This window comes from Akebia trifoliata, chromosome 3, assembly GCF_017979445.1.
Source record: "Akebia trifoliata isolate Shusen 1 chromosome 3, ASM1797944v1, whole genome shotgun sequence".
Classification (NCBI taxonomy): Eukaryota; Viridiplantae; Streptophyta; class Magnoliopsida; order Ranunculales; family Lardizabalaceae; genus Akebia; species Akebia trifoliata.
The window spans coordinates 57,365,865-57,389,537 of record NC_141377.1 but is presented as its reverse complement, the minus strand read 5'-3'; the positions used below and the strand labels follow the sequence as shown (position 1 = coordinate 57,389,537).

The following is a 23,673-nucleotide window of genomic DNA, read 5'->3' as shown; positions in this document are numbered from 1 at the left end:
TGGGATTCTTTCTCTACTAAAATTGAAAGAAAAATATACCACTTGTCTACAACATCTAATAATGTAGGATTCATGAATGAAAATGGGAGCAAGGAAGATACAATGGAAATGAAATGATTTAAGAATTATTTAAGGAGGAAGAGAAAATGATATCTAACACTTCGAGAACCTAGTTAGAGAACACAACTAATGTATATAAGATACTTGGTTCCATATCAGGTTCTATTAATAATGAAAGAAAATGGTAAAAGTGGATAAAACATTAAAGAAAAGTTGTGTAGGGACTTAATTCAGCAACCTCAACCACAATACATGGAGACAAAATATTCCATCACGAATCAAATGAATACTCTCTAGAACACCACCACTAGAAGCTACAAGTATGCATGCTAAGCTTAAGCCTTGAGGCAGGCCTCTGTGTACACACCTTTTTCGAACACTGGTGTCTCTAGTGCCAAAATTCCATAAACTGGCTGTCTTTTTCCATCTATTTATTTATAATATTCATTCTTAAAGAAAAAAAAAGTATTACATTTTTTAGTATCAAACCCAAATAAAAGGGGTGTTGCGTTTAGTCTCACATCGGGCACTCATTGCTTTGTCTCCCTCCTTATAAGCTCTTGAGCCTCTCCACTCATTGCCAATTGGTTTTGAGTTGGACACACAAATTTATAATGGTATCAGAGCGGGCTTCTCTCCACGTCACTTAGTTCATATCTACACATGCTTTGGTCCAGTCCGTCTGTCCCACATGTGCAAAAGTGTGTTGAGTTCCGTCTCACATCAGACACTGACTTGCCTTGTCTCTCTCCTTATAAGCTCTTGGGCTTCTCCACTCATTGCCTAATGGTTTTGAGTTGGACCTTCAAATTTGTCAAGGAGGAGGGCAAATGATGATCCAACAACTTCTTCCCACTCTCTGGTGAGGTTTTTTAAACCCAAGTTTTAAATTGTAAATTTCAATGATTCTCTCTCTCTCTCTCTCTCTCTTTCGCATCTCTTTATTATTGCTTCTTATTACCTTATGCTTCTGATCAGATTCCTATTGTAATTTTCGAAGGAATACCAGTTTACTCTTGTGGGCAACCTTCTTCTTTTTGTTTAATACTATTTGGAATTTTCCCGTTAAGTCCTTGTACTCGATTTTATTTGATTATTAGAACTTGAATTGACAATTGTTTGATGAGTCTGGGCATGAGCTCTTGTAGAGACTCTTTTAGTTCTCTGTCTGTGCCAACTGACATGGGTGTCTCAGATGAAATTTTAAAAGTTTTCTTTAGTTTTTTAACGATTGATCTAATCAATTAATACACATCAGTCACATGACACTCTCGTAGGTGTCTCCTTTTGTAACCCAACACTATTCCTAGTAGGACTATCAATGGGTTGGGTTTGGGTCTAACAACTAAGCCCATTTAGTTATCGGACCGAGCTAAGCCCGTTTCATTGTAGGAATGGATTTGGTATTATATTTAGGCCCAGTTGATTGCCCGGCCCATTCTCCATAGTTCCTAGTAAATTATAGTGTATTGCAACCCTAAATTTCCTAGTGACATCCTCGTGAATCTCTCCAGTGAGATATTTGTTTGAAAGGTAAACCTTGACATATATCTACTAGTGGAACAGTGATGAGATTGACAATCACATATTCATTTATGTATTTTGGAAAAATTGATTAAAATGGTCAAATTCTATTTTATGTATAAAAGAGATTCTACATTATTATTATCATCGAATCTTATTCATAAACTTTAAGATCGAGTAAACAAGTCTTGTTATTACAATTAATATTGAGGTGTTGCTATCTGATTTGGGATGAGTTTTCCTTTTTCCGATGTTGAATTTGAAGGAAGGAGAGAATGTGATAACCTTCACATTCTCGACTGCAATGCTTGTTATTGTTGTTTATCGATTCTGGATTTTCATCATGTACAATTTAGCGATGATCTATTTATGCTTATTTTGAACATGTTTTAACTATTCACTTTTTTTTTTTTTTTTTTTAATTACGAAAAATCGACAAATTTCGGCTTTCTCCAATCTCTCATTATCAAATCATAGATTTTGAATGTGTAAATAAATAAATAAAAACTCATATACACAAGAAATAAATGTTAAATAATATAACACTTTCTATTAAAAAAATTGCTAATTCCAAATTATTTAAATTATCTTTTCATTACTATTTAAAGAAGAAAACGATATGTGTGTCTTCAACAATAGCAATTTCATTTGTTCTTTTTCATTACCAAAAATGGCAATTTTGTTGTGATATATAAAAAAATAAATCAAGCAAATGAAATGGAATGAATGATTCACACTTTTTAATTCCCACATAATGAGAGACGCACCACATCAAATAAATAATGTGTAATTATTCTTACCTTATGTGAATTGCTTCCCCCCCCCCCCCCCCCCCCCCCCCTCAAATTCAAGCATGATGAGAGTGAAAAACAAATTAAAATGAGAGACCTTCTATTGTCACACCAATTTTTATTAAGAACTCACCAATTCACATGACAGTCCAGAAGAATTAGCACACATCTTGGGGTGCTTATAGTAAAAATTGGTGTGGCAATAAAAGGTCTCTAAAATGAACAGTTTTACAAAAATGGCCAAACATTTTGAAAAATTTACTGAACCAACATTACTTTTAATATTTATGAAAATGATTAGATAATATATCCAATTTCACGATTATTTACTTGTATACCCTTCAAAGACAGGTCTAGTCGACAATGTCAAAAAATAGTAAATCAGTTATTTTAATTTTAATTACTAAATAGGATTATTTGTTATTTTACCTCAGGCCACTACCTATTTTAACAGTGAAATTTTGATATATATTTTTTTCAAAATGCAAAGTATCATAAAATAAAATAAAAATAAAATCAAAATTCATTAATTTGTAAATTTAATGTAGATAAAAATCTTGCTTTTTCATTGCTAATTCTCGTTCATTTTACTAGGGCAGTGTAGCAGTCAAGTGTACTTCCCTTATCAATTGGTTTTATCCAACAGAATCTTTGTCTACGGTTAGTTGGTAGATAGGAGGCAGTAAAACACATTAGTTTTACTACATTAGTTAATTTGTTTAAAATTACAAAAATACATTTTTAATCTTAATTTCTCATTATATAATTTGTAATAAGTTAGTTTTTCGGTTTTTTTTTCTTTTTTTTGGGATAACTCAATATCGTTTAATCCAATTTATTTTATAAAATCTATATAATAAAGGACAACGGTGAACCCTATTACTTTTATTATCCCATAAAAAGAGGGATTGAAATGTAATTTTATTACGAATCTCGAGGGTAATTTTAAATTTTATTATTCTTCCATTATCTTCCTTTCCAAGAATACTCCTCTAGTTTTATTATTTTTCCTCTATTACTACTCAGATGATTATCCATCCAATTTTATTGTCTTTTTCCATCTACCCTGTGTTAAGGATGTCCATGGTGATGGCATAAGTAAATTGTAGTAATTATAAATTGAGCTAAATGATTTATCTTATGTAATATAATTAAACTTCTACAAGTCTACTTGGTATCATGGTAATCAAGACGACACAAAGTATGAGTTATAAAAGGGTGATGTTATTTGCACAAACCTAAAATGCTCAACATGCCCACTTAATGTCAAAACATAAATGATAACTCCATAACCTATCGAATATACTCTTTACCCCATAATATTCATCTACCAAATAATATCCACCATAAATAATAATTTTATCCTTACAAATGTACTCTTTACATCCACCATAACCTACGGAAGAAAATGCTACCGTTGTTTACTTAAAATCCACTTATCAAACACACTACTTCTTTTTCTTCTCCTCAACTCTCTCTCTCTCTCTCTTTGTGGCGCCCCGCCGAACGCTAACACAAATCCCCATGTCAAAACTCGAGGTACTAGGTGATACATCGAAATTTCGGCATGGTCTCCTCTATTTATGTTAGCATTCAAAGACGTTTAACCTGCACCTGATAAACGACATACAATCCTGCATATAAACAAATAAAATATAATACTAGCGGAAGCCTATATACGTCTAATAACGAACGAAATATCAGAGTGCGGAAGAAGAAAACTTATATACAGGATTATATAGAGATTCCTCACTCTAACAAAAGTCCTAACGCTCAGAACAGAATCTATAATATTACCTAGACAAACTAACACCACTAGAGGGATGTATCCCCAATACTCACCAAGTGACGAACTCTGGCTGTCTATCTGACCCACCAGATGATTCTCACTCATGCTCTATACCTGCCTCGTCAAGCTTCAGATCTGAAACTAAAAACATGGAGAAGGAAAGGGTGAGTAACAATGGTTACCCAGTAAGGAAGCAATAATTTCTGCCAATAACCTCTCCTAACATGAACGAATAAACATACTGAATCATTTTAAAATAAACAAAGTTTTACAGAAGAAAACTACGATTAACTGGTACATATAGCCAGGGATGAGCAACTAGACATTTTAAAACTGACATTACATCAATCAACATTACTCACTATAACATTCTCTTTTTATACAAATCTAATTGATCAAATGGAAACATTAAACATGCATTTCATTTTATATATCAAAATAAGCAACAGATACATAATACACAATGGTGGAGTATTGGAATTAGAGAGTTGGGATTCACGACTGGATCGCTCCCAGTCGGGACATGATGTTACAATTCTTCTCTGGCTTTTAGTTCCTGATTTTGTGGCTGGTCGTTGTTTACCACGCTTGGTTGACCATTTATCCGGCTCAGGCTGGCCGTTTGACGTGACCGTAAGCAATGGGTCTCTTTTCGATGTGTCAAAACGTTCGACTACTATAGATTGTTAGTGATCACTGACCAATCATCTTCGTCTATGCCTATCAGGCGTACATGTGATTCCCAAATATACAAATCATTCGTATACGACCACCTTTACATTACAAGTTCACTGGTGAAGATAGAGAGGAATAAACCCGGATTCCAGTTGTGACTCCACTCTCATACGCGTCCCATACCACGTATGAGCTTGGTGGTCCCTACCGTACATCCCAGGATAGTACACCACTCCGGATGATATGACGCACTATCCTTTTAGGCATTCACAAACTCTTTAACAGCTCACAAAATAGCTACATATGTATATTATTTTCATTTGAAAACAAAAGAGAAATTAACAATACAAAGTTGAGAATAGATATCCAGTTTCTTACCATGCAAGTGTGGCCACCCGGCCTAAAATAAATAACATAACAGAAACGTAAAAAGCGCCTCGCGCTAACAGAAAGTAAATAAACATGCAACCAGTAATATTATCCATGGATATCTGTTCACCAACCTGCAAACAATACAACAACGTAAAATGCAAACATCACCCCTCGGGTATGACTCTGACATTTTACCGTTTCATACCTTTTTTCCCTCTTTTCGATTTTTTTACAATTTTCAATCTCTTCAATAAAACATCCATTTTCTGATATTCATCAACTCAATATGAGTTCATTGAATATTAAATCACATTTTCCAACTAAAGAATTTATTTTTATCAATAATATTGAAAAAAATACAAATTTCATATCAAAACGGGGTCCGAGCAATGCACAAGACCCAATTTATGAAAATAACCCGTTAAAATATTCTACCCACGTATAATTTGTTAAAAATACAATTAAACATATCAATCATGCAATTTCTGGCGTGAATTTTTGAAATAACAAAAGAATTCTACATTTCGGAAATACATCTAAATTTTTTTTCAATAAAATCCTAAATGCAATTTTCACAATGTACGATTACTAATAGAAATTGAGAGTTCCTTACTATGTCTACGCAATAGGATCAAAGCGTGTGCGCGGAAATTGAGGTGATTGACACGAAAATCGAGATGGACCGAACTTCGAAGACGCTGATTTTCGAAACCGATCCGGTGGTTTCAAAGATCTCGATGTGCTCGCCTCTTCTCCCTTCTACAGCGAAAGACGGTTTGACCCTGAAATCGATGAAAACCGAGGTCGAAGTTACGAAAATCTCCGTATAAAAATACGGCTGATTTTTTTTTACGGGGTGAAAAAAACGAGAAAACGAAAGGAATTTGGGTGGGTTATGTAGATAATGAGGCTACGGACGTTTCTCCCTTCTGCGTCGAAAGACGATTTGACCCCGAAACGGACGAAATCCGAGGTCAAAATTTCGAAGTTTCCGTATCCAAATACGGCTGATTTTTGACGATATTGGATGAAATAAAAAGTGAAATGAAGAAAGGTTGGGTGGGTTTTGTAGATGTCGAGGCTGCGGATCTTTTTTCCTTCTACGGCGATCGTCGACGACGAGCCGTTTGCACGAGATCTGAGGTGGAAGTTTGAAGAAAAAAATGAATTTTTCGTTGTATATGTCGCGGCTGAAATGACGAGTTGGGGAAGATGAGATTAAAAAAAAAATTAAAAATATTATTTAAATAAAATGTGGGACGAATTCGGTATTTTATCAATTGTTTCGATCGATGATAACTTGATCATCCGGACTCCAAAACTGACAAATGAATACTCTATTTCGCCTAATTTTTCGTTCCGGATCTAATGGTATAGTCAATTTCTATAAATTATGTCTCCATAAAAAATTTACATTTTTTGCCTAAGATGACCCCTAAACTTGATGTCGTTTTCGTTTTTGACGATAATTCAACTTTCTGGTCTCCAAAAATGACAAATAAATAGTCCATGTTGAATAATTTTTTGTTATGAACCCAATGGTATGATCAAATTTTAAAATTATTACTCTAACAAAAAGTCACTGTTTTAACCTGGTCCGATTCGGTAATCGAGGATTTTGCAACTTTTATATTCGGACTCGCATTTGAGGTTGTTTACAGGCTAAACTATGTATTTCGATCATTTTGAATCTAATGGTGAGGTCAGATTTCATTAAAAATGATCAGAACAAGCTCCTACAGTTTTACCCTAAGTCCCACTTTCAAGATTTTCTTAAAATTCCACTATTTATTTTTCCTCGAGATACGAATTAAAAATTCAGGGTGTTACACACACTCTCTCTCTCTCTTTCTTTCCATACATCTTCTTTTGTGTTTTGTAAGAAGTTGAATTAATGAAGATTAGTTTTTTATTTTATTTTTCATCTAATCCCCAATGAAAGTGAAAAACCACTATTAAAACCTTCTACACGATAATTTTAGATCAAAGGATTTGAAGATTTTTGACATATTATTTTCGATAGCTTCTAACTGAACATGTTTTCGTTGAATGGGTAGGTCTCTATTGAAAAAAATTTCTCATATAATTATTTGTACTTAGTATACTAGAGTACCGAATCTTTTAATTTTTTTGTGAATCTTTGTCCATATGATTGATAGGTACCCACCGAACATTATTGAAAGAACAATAATTTTTTTTACACACCCTTTCACCTCATCACAGAATCGTAGGTTATTTATTTCGGGATACGCAGGATCATAATTGTTAGAAAATGGTCAAGAGATTGAACCATAAGTATCACAAAAAAAAATTCAATGCGTGTGACTTTTTGTTCTTTTTTTCCAATTTTATTAATCTATTTAATAAACTAAACCCATTTTTTATGGATAAATTGAATATTTTTTTATAGATAGATTAATGACTTTCTTGAATTAATGAAAAAACTATTGACATTTTTTCTTAATGGATACATGATTTTTTTATATTAATAGATAGATAAATGACTCATTATAAGAGATTTCATATTCATATCTATTTATTTTTATTAAAAACATATTAATTTAATGAGGTTTTTAAGATGTTGCCAATCCATAGAACCGAACCACACCGACCTTAGCTCGGTTTGATTCGGGTTGGTTTGGTTTTATGGTCTGTATGTATATTTTTGATGGATGAACGTGATGTTTTTGAGAAAAGTTCTATGCGTCTTTCAATAAATAAGTCAATCCTTCCTTCCCGACACGCCATTAAAGACAATCCTGTTTTAATCAGAGAGTGAAATATATTTGTATTATAAATAGGAGAATCATTTGTAAGGTTTCTTATTTTAATGATAACAATAATGTATAAACTTCTTTAGTAAAGAAACCTATGACTTAATGTTAATGAGTTCTAGTTAAAGATTTCATTGCACTTATATATACATTCAGTTTGTATGCCTAGCAAACAAAAAAATATATATTCACTTCATATCAATTTATGTTTACAAACCTAATTTAATATTAGACAGAGATCATTATTTTCTCAAAAATTTAATCAGACATTGTATTTTATTATTATTATATTATTATTATTTTTTTTTTGTGTATGAGACAAAAGTTAAAAAAACATTTATCTTTTGATATTTCTTGCCTGCAATAAAAAATTGGAAAAATATCATGTTGAGGGATTTATCGTTATAAAATACAAAATCTTCTATAAATTAGTCTCTCTTTATAATATTTATTTTGCGGCAACTAATCCTTATCTATGGTTAGTTGGTAGATAGGAGACAGTAAAACACAATAAAGATAATATAAACAAGATTATTGACCCTAAATTTTGTTATAAAAAATTCCCCTACAAACAATAATTATTAAAAAAAATATAAATGCAATTGAAGAGCATGACTCTTATAACTACATTAGTTAATTTGTTTAAAATTATAAAAATACATTTTCAATCTTCATCTCTCCCTATATAATTTGTAATAAGTTAGTTTTTTGTTTTTTTTTTAATTTTTGGTGGGATAATTCAACATCTTTTAATCCAACTTATTTTATAAAATCTATATAATAAAAAACAACGGTGAACAACATTGCTTTTATAATCCCACATAAAGAGGAGTTGAAATTTAATTTTACTATGAATCTCGAAGAAACTTTAAATTTTATTGTTCTTTCATTACCTTCCTTTTCAAGAATACTCTTCTAGTTATATTGTCTTTCCTCTACTACTACTCTAATAATTATCCCTTCAATTTTATTATCTTTTCTCATCTACCCCATTGCCCCAAACATGTCAATATTAGCATTGATAGTGCCTAAACGTAACTTGCCCCAAACTCATTTTAATACTCTAAATCTAATAAAAATAATTTTTTTAAAATTTATAAAAAATAAATATAAATTAACACAAGTAAGACTATTATCCCACAATTAATTTTTTTTTAATTTAAAAAATAAATATAAATTAATGAGGTAGGATTCTACTACTCGTTTTTCTTATATTTAAAAAATAAAACGTCAATATTTAAAAAATCTCTTTTTTTTTTTTCGTTTTACAATTTTACTAGTTCCAAGTAGGATTCTATCTCATGATTTTTTGTTTAAATAATAATTATATTAACGTTGGGTAATGTTTAAGAAGTTGGGAAAAACAAGAGAGAACGAGGAGAGAGAGATTTAAAAAGTTAGAGAGAGAGGAAAATTTATTCTCCTAACTTCCCTTTTTCAATAAACCCCTCTAGCTTGACTATTTTTTCTCTTTTATCCCTTTCAACCAAAGTTTTTTTTTATTATAAATAAATACCCCTTTAATTTTATTATTTTTCCATTTTTACCCCCTTAACCCCCAACCCTATAGTTGATCTATCCATACTATGTTGTTTATGCCAAGAAACTTCCTCACATGTATGCCAATTAATCTATTCATGAGAACCTACCCATACCAAGTTACCATTTCTACATAGAATGTCATTAATGATGTCAATGTATGGAACGTCTCACCTGATGTTTCATCTAAAATCTTTGCTCCAAACCTTTATTAGTATAATCACGGTCTTATAGGTTAAATGCGTGTCTCTAGTCATCAAAATGATGTTTACTCTAATTGATTTTCAACTCCTTGAGGAAAGTACACTTTATCATCCTATCCATGTGAGAATAATTTTTCCAACTCCTAATAATATTTTACTAAAACTAAGAAGGTGAAGGCATTTTAGATCATTTTCTACCAGTCCTATCAAAGAAGACTGAGGTCAAGTAGGCATGTATTACCAACGGCTGAGACATTTCTTTAGTAGTGATCCCAATAATGATTTCTTCAAGCATATTAATCAAACCATTGAATCTAGAATCTTTGTTAGCCATTGTGATTAATGAGAACTAGATCGGAAATTATAACTATTTCCCCTTGCAAAATGTCTTTGATTTTTCTATTGAAATTTTCATCGTGGTCCACTTGTCCGAAAATCAATTCTTTTTCTTCAAAGGCTTGATGATTAATGTAGATAAAATCTTAAGAAGACTACATATCCTTGACTTATTATGAAGAAGACTGACATTATCATTTTACTATGATTTATGTTCTTCCCTAATTCGTTCCATTAAGTCTTTATGAATTACTTATTAGTCATGCTAGAGTGTCCTATTCGAATGGTCACTTCAGTTAGTTGCATCCATGACTAATTCAATCCAGACATATTGTTTAAGCTCTTTTTCAAAGAATAATGATTTTCTAATTAGAAAGTCTTCACTCCATTAATACTCGGCTGATTGTTATGGACACCAAGCCATAGATATATTTAATTGGAATATACAAATGCAAAGACTGCATTTATGTTTCCTGAGTAAACAGATCTATGATTCTGAGTAGCAAAGAATTTCTAGTAAATTCCCACGGCTAGATCTCTTTCTTTTCATATATCTTCTTTTGTTTATTGTGATAAGTTGAATCAATTAAGATTAATTTTTTTTTAATATATATATATATATATATTTTTTTATCTAGTCCTTAAGAAAAATAAAAAAAATCACTATTAAAATCTCTAACATTATGATTTTAGATCAAAGGATTTGAATTTTTTTTACATATTATGTTCAATAGCTTCTGACTGAACATGTTTTCGTTGAATCGATAGGTAATTTGCTTCGGGATACGCAGGATCATAATTGTTAGAAAATGGTCAAGAGGTTAAAACGTAAGTATCCATTATTTGTTTTCTTCAAGGTGTGTTTCCGATTTTGTAAGGGTAATGTTACGAAGAGATTCAGTCATGAAATGGTCAAGAAATGTTGCTGCCATTTTGATTCATCAAAAGCTTGGTACACTTTCTGTCTCTCCCTTCTTCTTCTATTCTACAAAACCATCACACTCAAATCCCTACCAGATTAAGTCCCATTTGGAAAATATGGTAAGAGAGAAGTGTAAAACTGGAACCCTAGGGTTTGATGAGGCATTGGGTTTGTTCGATCGTTTGGTTCAAATGCGACCCATGCCTTCCATTATCTCTTTTAATCAATTGTTTGGAGCCATCTCCAAGATGAAACAGTATTCTACTGTGTTATCTATGTTTACCAATATGATGAATAATTCTGTAGAAATCCAACCTGATTTTTTTACATTTAACATATTGATAAATTGTTGCTGCAACTTGGGTCGGATGGATATCAGTTTTGCTTTTTTTGGAAACACTCTCAAACGTGGGTTCGAACCAAATTGCGTAACTTTGACTACTCTGCTTAAGGGTTTCTTTAAGGAGGATAAAGTAACTCAAGGGATGGAGTTCTTTAACAAAATAGTGGAGAATGGGTATCCATACAATGAAATTACTTATGGTACGATAGTTGATGGACTTTGCAAGAGTGGGGATATTAATGGGGCTCTTAGGTTAATCCGAGAGATGGAGAAAGGAAAATGGAAGCCTAATGTTGCCACATACAACTCTTTAATTCATGGTCTATGCAGTTTTGGTCGGTGGACAGAAGCTGCAAGCTTTTTCAATGGCATGGTGAACGGTGGAGTCATGCCTGATGTAGTAACCTTCAACATTCTGATAGATGGTCTTTGCAAAGATGGGAGGACTAAAGAAGCACTTGATGTATTAGAAATATTGTCTCAAAGAGGTGTTGAGCCCGATGTTGCCACATACAGCTCTTTGATTCATGAACTATACAGGTCAGGTCAAGGCAAAGAAGCAACAAGGTTATTCAATGAAATGCTAGATTTCAACATCTCCCCGAATGTATTCATAATGAGTATACTAGTGGATGCACTTTGCAAAGAAGGGAAGGCCAAAGAAGCACATCAACTATTGGAATTGATGATTCAAAGAGGCGAAAAGCCCGACATAGTCACGTACAGCACGATGATGGATGGATATTGCCTGCAAGGCCATATGACAGAGGCAAAATATGTTTTTGATTCAATGGTGAGTAGTGGTCATGAACCTGATGTTTATAGCTATAACATTTTGATCAATGGCTATTGCAAGGATAGGAAATTGGACGAGGCCAAGCAACTTTTTGAAGATATGCATCGCAAGGGATTGACTCCCAACACAATTACCTACAGCACACTTATGGATGGGTTGTGCAAGGTTGGGAGAGTTGTGGAAGCTCAAGAGCTTTTCAATGAGATGCAAACTCATGGCCAAATTCCGGATATCATCACATGCAATACATTGTTGGATGGTTTGTGGACAAACAATTACCTTTCCGAAGCAATGAAACTATTTAATGAGATGGAAAACAATGGATTGAAAGCTGATATTGTAACTTACAACATCATTATTGATAATTTATGCAAAACTGGGAACATAAATGCGGCAAAGGAATTCTTTTGCAATCTTTCAACCAAAGATCTTCAACCTCACACTATAACATATACCACAATGCTCAACGGTTTTTTTAAGGGAGGAATGTTGAAAGAAGCTGAAGATTTGTTCATGGCAATGGAAAAGAAGGGCTCTATTCCAGATGATGTTACATTCAATATCATGATTCAAGGATTGATCCAAAATAATGCTATCCCTAAGGCAACTCATTTTCTTAATGAAATGGTTGAGAGGGGCTTCTCAGCAAATGCAGACACCACGGCTATGGTGGTGAATTTGCTTGTAAGGGATGGATCCGATCATGAGCATATGGAGATACTTCGTAAGTTTTTGCCAGAGGGCTAAAGTAAAGATAAGATACTCAATGTTGAGGTAGTACTTTGCAAATCGTTTTAAGGAGTAAATGTTTTAATTTTATGTTATTTCTGCTAGAATTTTTTTGTTCACGATGATAATGATTTCCATGATAATGTTTTAAGGCGTAAATGTGTTAGTATCTCAATCATATTACTTTTGTGTTTTCTCCACATGTTTCCTTTGCAATGCATTTTTGGCCCAAAAAATTTCTGATAATGAATGAGGTTTGTGTCAAGTTTACAGCCGGTGTAAAAAACTGCCACATCCTATCATGAATCATGATATCAGACTAGACTAGACCTTAGGTCTTGTTGGACTGTTGTGGTGGACTTCAGATTGAACTGAAAGTGGGATGGACTTAGATGTCTAAAACAATATGGATAAATCTGATTTTGAGCCATAGATATGTGTGCACTGCTCCAGCATCATATAGCCGAACTCCATTTCATAATCCTTTAATATAATGAAAACCATTAAAATCTAGCAACCTCAACTTTTTTTTTTTGATAACCAGCAACCTCAACTGTTAAACCTACCTATCCCTAATTACATCATTCATCTTACTTAATTAAATAATTAATAGCATCCTTTGTCTACAACTTGTTCCTATCTTCCAATCTAAGCTTGGCCAACATCAAAGTCTAAACCGAAATTGTGGCACATACCTATGAATGAATTTCAGGCTTTTAGGAAACCTAAGTTCATCAAACACCTTAAATACATACTAAAACGAATAACATATTACTAGTTACCTTTGTTCCTAATGAATGAATTAAAGATTTCACAAATGGCGGATAATTCTGGTCCTTGAATAGAATTGTTTATTTTCTGTGTTCTTTTTAATTATATTTTCCAACCTTCTTGTGTAAAGGTTGTATAATTTTATGGCAAAGCACCTAATGTAGTAATGGGTACAAAACACTATTTTTTTTTTTTTTTACTAGCCAAACTTATTTTTTCAACTTTGAGATCAGTGGCTGTATAAAGAGTTGGAAGTGGAAGTGATGCTATGTGGTCCTGTTGGGAAAGTTGTTGATGCACACTGCCATAACTTATCACCCCATGGGTGGAAAACAACAAAGAAAAAAGAAAGGAAGCCTTGATTCATGACATAATCTTTGTTCACTACTTATTTTAATGGCATTAGAAGTTAAATGGTCGTATCAATCACTAATTCACTAAAAGATATGGGTTTTTTGGTATTTTTAATTGTGGAGTTTTAGTTTTGGGTGTTTCTACTTTTTCCCTCGTTTCACCACTTTATGATGATCGGTGTAATTTCACTCAATCTGGTATGGTTTTCATTGGTTATTGAATTTTCTGTTATTCAGATCAGTTGGGCAGGTATTTGAGCAAAATCTTGGGTTGTTTGTTTATATTTTTCAAACTTGTTGTGTGGATTTAATACTTGGCTTTTGCAGGTTTATTGGTTTAGTGACCTGACTTCATTTCCTTCTTTGTGTATTTAGAGAGGTTGTCATGAGTGATTTGTTGCCCAACAAAATTTCGGTGTTTGCCTTGTAAAAGTACTTAGATACCATGCTTTTAGTATTTAGGGTCTGAAGTGAAGTATAGTTCTTAATTTGTATGTAAATGAGAAACATAATGGATTTTATGTTTTTACATTGTCAAATAGAATAAGGAAACTCTCCGCAAAATCAAATTTTGTTATAGTGGAATGAATTTTTTTTTTTTACAATTATTACATTCTTTGGTTGGTTTTCATCAATAATATTGAACTTCTATAATTTGTAGGTAGCAAAATGATATGGATCAAGTCCTCTTAAGAAAGATGTGGACTTCTAAAGAACAAACGAGTTCGTGGCCATTGGGTAAGCATGCTCAACTACTATATTTGAAAAAGAAATAGTCTTTGCTGTTTGTGAATCGATAGAAAGCCAATTTGTTTTTATAGAAACATGTGAAATGGGAGGGGGATATGGTGATCTAAAGAAGATCGGTGAGTTTCATTTTACAATTTTAGTAGTTGAAAATTGCAAAAACAAATTCCAGTATACAGGTGATTTATATTCTCTTTTTGGAAACTATTTCTTTTAAAGATTATTTTCAGGCCTTTTACAACAAATTTTATTAGTAGAAAGTGTGGGCATTGAACTTACTGTGGGACCCATTTCAGACTCCACAGTTCCAATATTTCCAAAAATATCGGATGAGTTATCTGTGGTAGCATCCATGTCAGTTGGTCGAGGTCGAGTTTAAGTTGCCAGAGTTGCATGAATTTTGAAAAATCACGATTATAAGTATGCTTTTAAGAAACATTCAAGACCAATTGTCTTAGGTGAATTGTCCTTCACATTGGCTCGTCAAAGAAATTGGATATGACTAGTATGACATTCTGAAAGTATCATCAAAGTTAATAAAATTTGGTCAAGTTATTTAGATGTATGTACATTCGGTCAAGTCATTTAGAGCCGTAATGAGCTGGTTCAGGACGGGTTCAATTGACTCCCAACCCAACCCTAAATAGGTGGGCTCTACCTAATCCTACGCTATACCCCTATTGGGCCTTAGTCAACTAAGTCTTCGCCCAACCTTAATGTGCTCGGGCTTGACTTTGGTCGGGTTCGAACTAAATGACTACAATTCAATGTATTTTTTAAATGAAAAGAGTTTTTTTTTTTTTAAATAATTTGTTTTATGTATTTGAAGATTATCGGATCGAATTTGTAATTAATGGCTTATTAACCTATAATTATTATAAATAAAAGTTAAATTACAATTATATAATATATTTTACGTTTATTAGAAAATATTTATGTAATTAACTATTTTATTAATATTTCCTAAATATATAAGAGAGGGCTAGATCTGGCCCAGTTGGGCACTATTAGGCCGTAGTCCAATCTGAATTGATGGGCTGAAAATTATTGAGTCTGGATCCATCCTTGCAGGTTTGATATGGAGGCCCTAACCCTTGTTTTATCGGGCGGCCAACGGGCTCAATTAACACCCCTACTCACCCTTTCATTGGAGTCTAGTAATGAGCAGTAGTTCAGGCCAGAGGAGTGGTCATGGACCTAAGTTTAAAAAAGTCTTTAGTCATCAAGGTGTGATACATAAGACTCGTGATCCCACATTTTATTCTTTCCGTAGACCCCAAAATTTCAAGATAAGGCTTTAATGATGCTAATAAATTTAAAAAATAAGTATGCATGTTAAGCTTAAGCCTTGAGGCAGGGCTCCATGTACACACCTTTTTCAAACACTGGTGTCTCTAGTACCAAAATTCCATTAACTGGCTCTCTTTTTCCGTCTATTTATTTTTAGTATTCATTCCGAAAGAATAAGAAGGTATTACATTTTTCAGTCCCAAACCCAAATAAAAGGCGTGTTGAGTTTAGTCCCACATCGGACACTCATTGCCTTGTCTCTCTCCTTATAACCTCCCGAGCCTCTCCACTCATTGCCAATTGGTTTTGAGTTGGGCCCCCAAATTTATCATGGTATCAGAGCGAACTTCTCTCCACGTTACCCAGTTCATATCTACACGTGCTTTGGCCCAGTCCGTCTGTCCCACATGTGTAGGGGTGTGTTGAGTTTAGTCCCACATCAGGCATTCACTTGTCTTGTCTCTCTCCTTATAAGCTCTTGGGCCTCTCTACTCATTGCCAATTGGTTTTGAGTTGGACCCCCAAATTTGTCAAGGAGGGAAAAGGATGATCCAACAACTTCTTCCCACTCTCAATTGAGGTTTTCTAAACCCAAGTTTTAAATTGTAAATTTCAATGCTTCTCTCTCTCTTCCTCATCTCTTTATTATTGCTTCTTATTACCTTATGCATCTGATCAGATTCCTATTGATTTTTTCAAAGGAATACCAGTTTAGTCTTGTGGGCAACCTCCTTTTTTTTGTTTAATTACTATTTAGAATTTTCCTGTTAAATCCTTGTACTCAATTTTGTTTGATTATTTGCACTTGAATTGACAATTGTTTGATGAGTCTGGGCATGAGCTCTTGTAGAAACTCTTTTAGTTCTCTGTGCCAACTGACATGGGTGTCTCAGATGAAATTTTAAAAGTTTTCTTGAGTTTTTTAACGATTGATCTAATCAATTAATACACATCAGTCACATGACACTCCTGTAGGTGTCTCCACTTTAGTTACCCAACACTTGAGTTTTGGTATTGCATTTAGGCCCATTGGGTGGCCCATTATCCGTAGTTCCTAGTAAATTATGGTGTATTGTAATTACTATGATGCCCTTAATACATTACTATTGCAACTTGCAAGGTGCAACGTCAAAGGAAAGGGGTGGGTTTGTAAAATCATCTATCCAACTTTTTATTCCTTGTTTCTTGTAAATTACTATTACACCCTTAAAATATTACTGTTGCAATGTGCTATTTAATATGTTATTTTTTGAACTATTTGATGTGTTTTCTGTACAATGAAAGAAGTTAGAAATAGTTTGGCCCAGTCCGAAAATGGCCTGAATGTAGGTGGATTAGGCTATAGTTGGAACGGCCTTGGACTTGGGTTGTTTTCCGGCCTAATTTTTTGACTAAAAAAACCCCAGCCCAGCCCAGTCCAATGACAGCCCTAAATTTCCTAGTGACATCCTTGTGAATCTCTCCTGTGAGATACTGTTTGAAAGGTAAACCTTGACATATATCAACTAGTGGAACAGTGATGAGATTGAGAATCAATTTGAAGTGGATGGCCCTCTGTCAGATAGCAAACTTAGTCAAAATATAAATTTTCCTTATGTAATTGTTGGAAATGTGACCCTGTGTGAGTTGTTCCCATTGTTTTAGAGACCGTTCTGGCTGGGTAATCACATATTCATTTATGTATTTTAGAAAAATTGATTAAAATGGTCAAATTCTATTTTATGTATAAAAGAGATTCTACATTATTATTATCATCGAATCTTATTCATAAAATTTAAGATCGATTAAACAAGTCTTGTTATTACATTTAATATTGAGGTGTTGCTATCTGTTTTCTCTAACTTAATCCTGTCTTGGGTATTAGCCTCTCTTTTAAAAACACGTACAGGTGACCCACGCAGTTAGAATCTCATATTGAGGTGTTGCTATCTGCTTTGGGATGAGTTTTTTTATTTTTCTGACCTTGAATTTGAAGGAAGGAGAGAATGTGATAACCTTCACATTCTCAACTGCAATGCTTGTTATTATTCTTTGTTGACTCTGGATTCTCATCATGTACAATTTAGTAATGCTCTATTTATGTTTATTTTGAACATGTTTTTAAACAGTTGGATGCTAGAAATTATGTGGAAATGGAACACTTGTTTTGGACATTGAATGGAGGTCAGTGGTTTTTTTTTTGTTTTTCGTTTTTTTTTTTTTAAAGAAATTTTGTAGTCAATTCTCTATTTTAATTGGATGAAGTTTGAGGGTCTTATATTACACAGTGTTGTTATTAGTTACACATGCATTTTTGACATCTATGATACCTGATTATGTCATTTGGCTTGTGAGCATTCGAAAACAACTCTAGATCATGGTTTAAGGAGGTTCAAATTTCCACCCATGTTTAGACCCTTGTTAGCAGCAATCTCCTGTTTAATTCTTGAAAAATTCACAAATTTTTCATTACTATTTTGAATAATTCACGTATTTTAAGTTAGAAAATAATAAAATACAATTTTTTTTTTACGAATTTTTATAAAACTCGGTCGAAAAAATTATACTGGAACTTGTATGTTGCATAGTGTAAACTAGTAAGTTGTGCAAGTAGACTTTGAATCAGCCATGCTTCAAAATTTTGGAGGGATCCACCTTTTTAAGTGACAAATGTCCTTTTTATTTAAAAAAAAAAAATAATGACATGGCCTTCTACATATATTTGAGATTACACCTTAATTTTCCAAATTGATGATTCGTCCCTTGACTTTGGTCTTCTTTTATAAATCAATGGAACAATAACCTCAATATACTCATTATCACCACCATCACTATTACCATTACCATCATCAATAACATCACCAATTTTAGCATCACCACTACTATTAATATCACTATCATATTACTGAATTTTTAGTTTTCGAATTTTTGAAATAAGATAGATAATACATGTGTGAAGCATATGCTGTATATTTTTCATTTATCAAATTTTAGAGTGGATTTTTGCAATCAAAATTGAATAGAGACCGATTTTTTCACATCTCGAATTTTTGCCGCATTCCTAATTGCTAACAAGGGTTTTGTCTTCTTGAAGATTTAATAAGTATGTACGTTTTGCAATGCAAGTTTTCTGTTTCTCTAGTGATTTAAAGACTCTTTTATATATAAAAATTTTTTGATCGGTTTTTATATAAAAATCAAGCCAAACCAACAAAACTAATACAATTGAAAAAAAAAAAACCAACATGCAAGCCTGTTTCAAACTTACAATTCAACCAGAACAGAGAAATCCAAGTAAAATACGGGTTTTAAGCAGAATAAAAACTCTCAAATGGAGTTAAAGACGTATGGGTGACCCAGTTAAAATTTCCTAAAATTACCACTTGTCAAGTTTGTGGGTTTTTTTTTTTTTCTTTTCTCTTCTGCATTATTTTTCTAAAAGAATTTTAGTTAGAGATAAGATTGAGAAGTCTTGATAACTAACTATAAAAAAGACTTATGAATTGGAAAAAAAAAAATTAATAGGGGACTTGGTGGGGTTACATTCTTATGTTAAATACTCTTTCACAGTGTAAGAGAATGGACACCTACAGAATCAGTTTCAGAATTTGTGGATTGACTCAAAACCCTTTTATTAATGACTAATGAGAGAATGCTCTCTAGAAAATAGACATCCATGTTACCTATAGAATCAGTTTCAGAATTCATGGATTGACTCAAAAATCAACTGAGTTGTATCGACTCAATTGGATCTCGAGGTGACTTGGTCCCAAAACTAGATCAAATTATCTGACTGGAAAAATTGCTAGAAAAAGAATTACACTCTAAATTAAGTTACCAATATCATTATTAAAAAAAAAAATCAACTATTTTTTTTTGTATTGTATCGTAAATCTATTTGACTAGCGGAAGTATTTCAGACGCTCTATTTTGAGAACAAATTAGCAAGTTCGAGCAAATTAAACGATCTAACCAAGTTCAGATTAAACAATTAAGGGACATGAGTCAAAACCAAAAAAATTGAAATAAATTTTTTTTTTTTAAATCACCTATTATTTTGTGAAATTATACATTTCTTTATTAATTGCCGATTATTTTATTAACATCGATTTTTCATCTAAGGTTTCACATTTTTTCTATTTTTTACAAAAAGTCGAGAAAGTTTGTCACTATGTGCAACAAATAAGGTGAAATGTCTAAACTGCAATTTTTGGCTTTCACCAATCTCTCAATATGATTTTGAATGTGTAAATAAAAAAACTCATTTGCCGAAGAAATAAGAAATAAGTGTTAATTAATATAAGGCTTTCTATTTTTTTATTTAAAAAAAAAAAAAAAAAAATCCTTGCTATCCTTAATATTTAAATGAATTTTTCATTACTAGCATTAAAAGAAGAAAATAATCGATGTACCCTCATCTGTAGTAACTTCATTTGTTCTATTTCATTTTTATTTTGTTTTGTAAAAGAATGGCGATTTCGTTGTCATATATAAAAGATATATAATGTAACATACATTTGATCAAATAAATAATATGTGATTATTCTAACCATATGCATGTGTATTTTATCTCAGGTTTATGTTTGCTGCTTTTTCTTCTCAAATTCGTTCTTTGACATTATGAGAGTAAAAATAAAATAATATTACTTCTAATATCTAAGAAAATGACCAGATATCCAATTTCGTGAATATTTATTTTGTACTGTTACATTCATTATTACCTTGAATTTGGTTATTTAACCTCAAAAATATTTTTTGTTTTAGTTTTCAATGAGGGTTTTGAAAAAAGTGTAATGATTTCCTGACTGCACTGGCATACTCAAAATACTAATACAAGCTTGATGTGGCATGTGCTAGAGTCATATATCTCTTTTCCTCAAGATACACAACTGCATATATCTATGGTGATGTGCATATGTGTATCCTGAGGCATAAAATCTATGGTTCTATCACATATCAGGTCAAAAGAGTATTTTGAGTATGCCATGTGGGGAGTCAAGTTATCAAAACTCTTTAAAAAAAAAAAAGAAATAACCGTTGAGCTAAAAAAATTAATTGTTGGGAGTAAAATAATAATAATTTATGAATAAGTTGAAGATTAGAAGTATTTCAAGAATGAATTGGAGCTGAAGTATTTTTTGAAGGAGGTGGAGAAGTACTCTGGGATAGGATATGTGTTTGGGAGCTAAACTCTCAAAAGTACTGGAAAAATATTTCTGCATGTATTTGGGAACTATCTTGACTTTTGAAAAAAAGATTATAATACCTTAATAATCAATTTATTATTATTTTTAATCATCTAATGTTATACTACTAGTTCGCCCATGCCATAGGCACGAGCATCCTCTTTAAGGTTAAAGGGTAAAAGAGGAAAAATAATAAAATTAGTACAATATTATTGAAAAATGGGTAAAAGAAAAAAGTTAGTACATTTGGAGAGATGTTATTGAAAGGGGGAAAAGAGAAAAGACAATTACATTGAAGACGGTGAAGAAAAAAAGAAATAAAATAAGTTAATTTGGACCCCCTAAAACTATAGTTGGAGGGAATATTTATACCTCACCAAATTGTAGTTTATTGGGGTTTACCATTGAATTTTATCATGAAGATGTTCCCAAAAAGATTTTGAGTTGTAAAATATAAAAATTATTAGAATATTTACTTAAACCCAAATTATTCTAAAATTTTTGACAACCCCTCTTTTAAAAATCTCACAAAATTTTGGTAGCTTCTCAAAATTGTATGATTAAGAGAAATAATGAGTTCTTCATACTCCAATGCATAAGAAATTTATTTATTTTATAAGAGTTCAATCTCAATTTGTGACTCTATAAAGTCTTGAACTGAGGATAATCGATTCATCAATTCTACAATTTTGTAACCCAAAATTGAACCGGAATTTTTCCTAACCAAACCAGCCAAAGCTATCAGTTTGGTTTGATTCTAAGTTTGAATTGAATCAAGTTGCACACCTACTTGCCACTGTCCAAATTGGTGGGGCCTAAAAAAACGTCTAGTGACCAAATATGCTAAAAGAACCCTTCAAGTGTTATTAATTGTTTTAAGATTAATGTTGGAGTGACCTGTGAGAGAGAGAGAGAGAGAGAGGCATATTGTCATGATGGCGCACGCAGGCCGGTTGATGCGTTTTCTCTGATATATGAGTAAACACATCTATGGATATGCGCGTGCCAGGTGTCTTGTGTATCCCTCGCTGAGGTCACTCCAACCCGACTCTTGTTTTAATTATGTGATTCGCTCGAGTATAAAACGGATGGCAATCCATCTTTAACAATTGTCATAGAAGCCATGTAACATAAGAATCCGGAAACTACCCTCTCCTTTCCTATGTTACTAAAATGGTTAAACGAGCATGGTATTAAACAACTTTAAAAAGGGTGAATTACTATTTCATGAGCTAACAATGAGTTATTCACGATTTTGCCTTATTGTTCATTTTAATTATCAAAACGTGAACGTTTTCGCTATAAAAAATAAATAAAATTCAGAATGAAATGACTATTTTGCAGTTGTTAAGTGAAATTGAGAAATGGTCACTTTAAAAACCTATGAATTCATTATCGTTCATGTTTTGATAATTAAAATGAACAATGAGCCAGAATCAAAAATTCGTCAAAAGTTGATCACCTTTTCATAAATTTCTCCTTTATGAAATATTGTGTAAATGTCTTGTATTCTGTTGCATTACGCAGACTTGCGGGGTTGCAAAGGGTAACGCCCCAATCAAGGGGTCTCGTTGCCCTGTCAACAAAACAATACATACGCAACCTCTAAATTTAACGATTCATTGACTGTCTTTTTCAAGAACATTCGATAGTGGCTAAAAAAAGGTTTATTTTGGATTTTTCTTTTTTAAAATCTTATCTATTCTCTAAAAAGATAGTTGTAATGATAATTTTTAAGTTCCAACTTTAATAATTGACTTGGAAAAACATATCACGATCATGGGGTGGATTTTTGTACTTCACTTTGGTTGGAATCTTGCTTGGATATTAGAATCCTACTTGAAATCGTGTTGAGGCCTTGGGCTTCTCAACTCGACATGGCTTTTAATCTTAGATATATGGATGGTGGAGTCCATTTTTGCAAAATTCTCCAAATTAAACTGATAAATCAACTAACTAATTGTTTACCACAATTTTTAATCGTCAATTTTTTTTATTTTTTTTATATTTTCAACACTCAGGATATGGTATTTTGGCAAGAAATTCAAAAACATCATTTTGTATATTTTCTTAAATTTCTTAATATGTTTACGTAACTTAAATTGAACTTCCATCAAAAAATGATGTTTCGCTCACAGCCCAACAACCGTTAGACATGTGCTGCAAATGACATAAGAAACAGAGAAAAAATCTCACTCTCCGACCCATTTCAATTTTAAGATTTAAAATCATAAAAAATGAGTCATTGAACTCACATGGTTAATCAGATTGCCAATCTGACACCACAGTTTTCTAGATTTTATGAAAAAACTCATATTAAAAAAAATGTTTTTCGAACTTGATCTAGATTGAAAATGAACGGCTATCCAGTACCCAAACTTAAAAAAAATATATCACATTGAAAATGAACGGATCATCACTGGCAGGAGAGAAAATTTTCATCTCTTATTACAAATGTCATTTGCACCACATGTCAAACGGCTATTGGACAGTG

General features: G+C 32.4%; 1 protein-coding gene and 1 long non-coding RNA gene across 3 annotated transcripts; one reads left to right on the top strand and one right to left on the bottom strand.

Annotated features, from left to right (window-relative positions):
* Positions 1-4,018: 4,018 nt before the first annotated feature.
* LOC147408295 (uncharacterized) lies at positions 4,019-6,401 on the bottom strand. Its single transcript, XR_015177051.1, has 2 exons — positions 5,825-6,401; positions 4,019-4,305 (listed from the first exon to the last, which is right to left on the bottom strand). It is a non-coding gene; the product is annotated as an uncharacterized LOC147408295 (long non-coding RNA).
* A 4,137-nt stretch (positions 6,402-10,538) lies between these two features.
* On the top strand, positions 10,539-22,496 carry LOC147408294 (uncharacterized). Of its 2 annotated transcripts, none has more exons than XM_086437246.1 (3): positions 10,539-10,579; positions 10,832-14,715; positions 18,123-22,496. In XM_086437246.1, exon 2 carries the CDS (start codon positions 10,946-10,948, stop codon positions 12,869-12,871), a length of 1,926 nt encoding a protein of 641 aa, XP_086293372.1. In that variant the 5' UTR covers positions 10,539-10,579; positions 10,832-10,945; the 3' UTR covers positions 12,872-14,715; positions 18,123-22,496. The 2 variants fall into 2 exon arrangements, with proteins under 2 accessions (XP_086293372.1, XP_086293373.1); XM_086437247.1 differs by having other exon boundaries at positions 17,903-18,215.
* Positions 22,497-23,673: the final 1,177 nt, after the last annotated feature.

What these genes read in the sequence shown, in the direction of transcription:
- LOC147408294 (XM_086437246.1), top strand. Translation starts at nt 10,946, where the DNA reads ATGTTACGAAGAGATTCAGTCATGAAATGGTCAAGAAATGTTGCTGCC.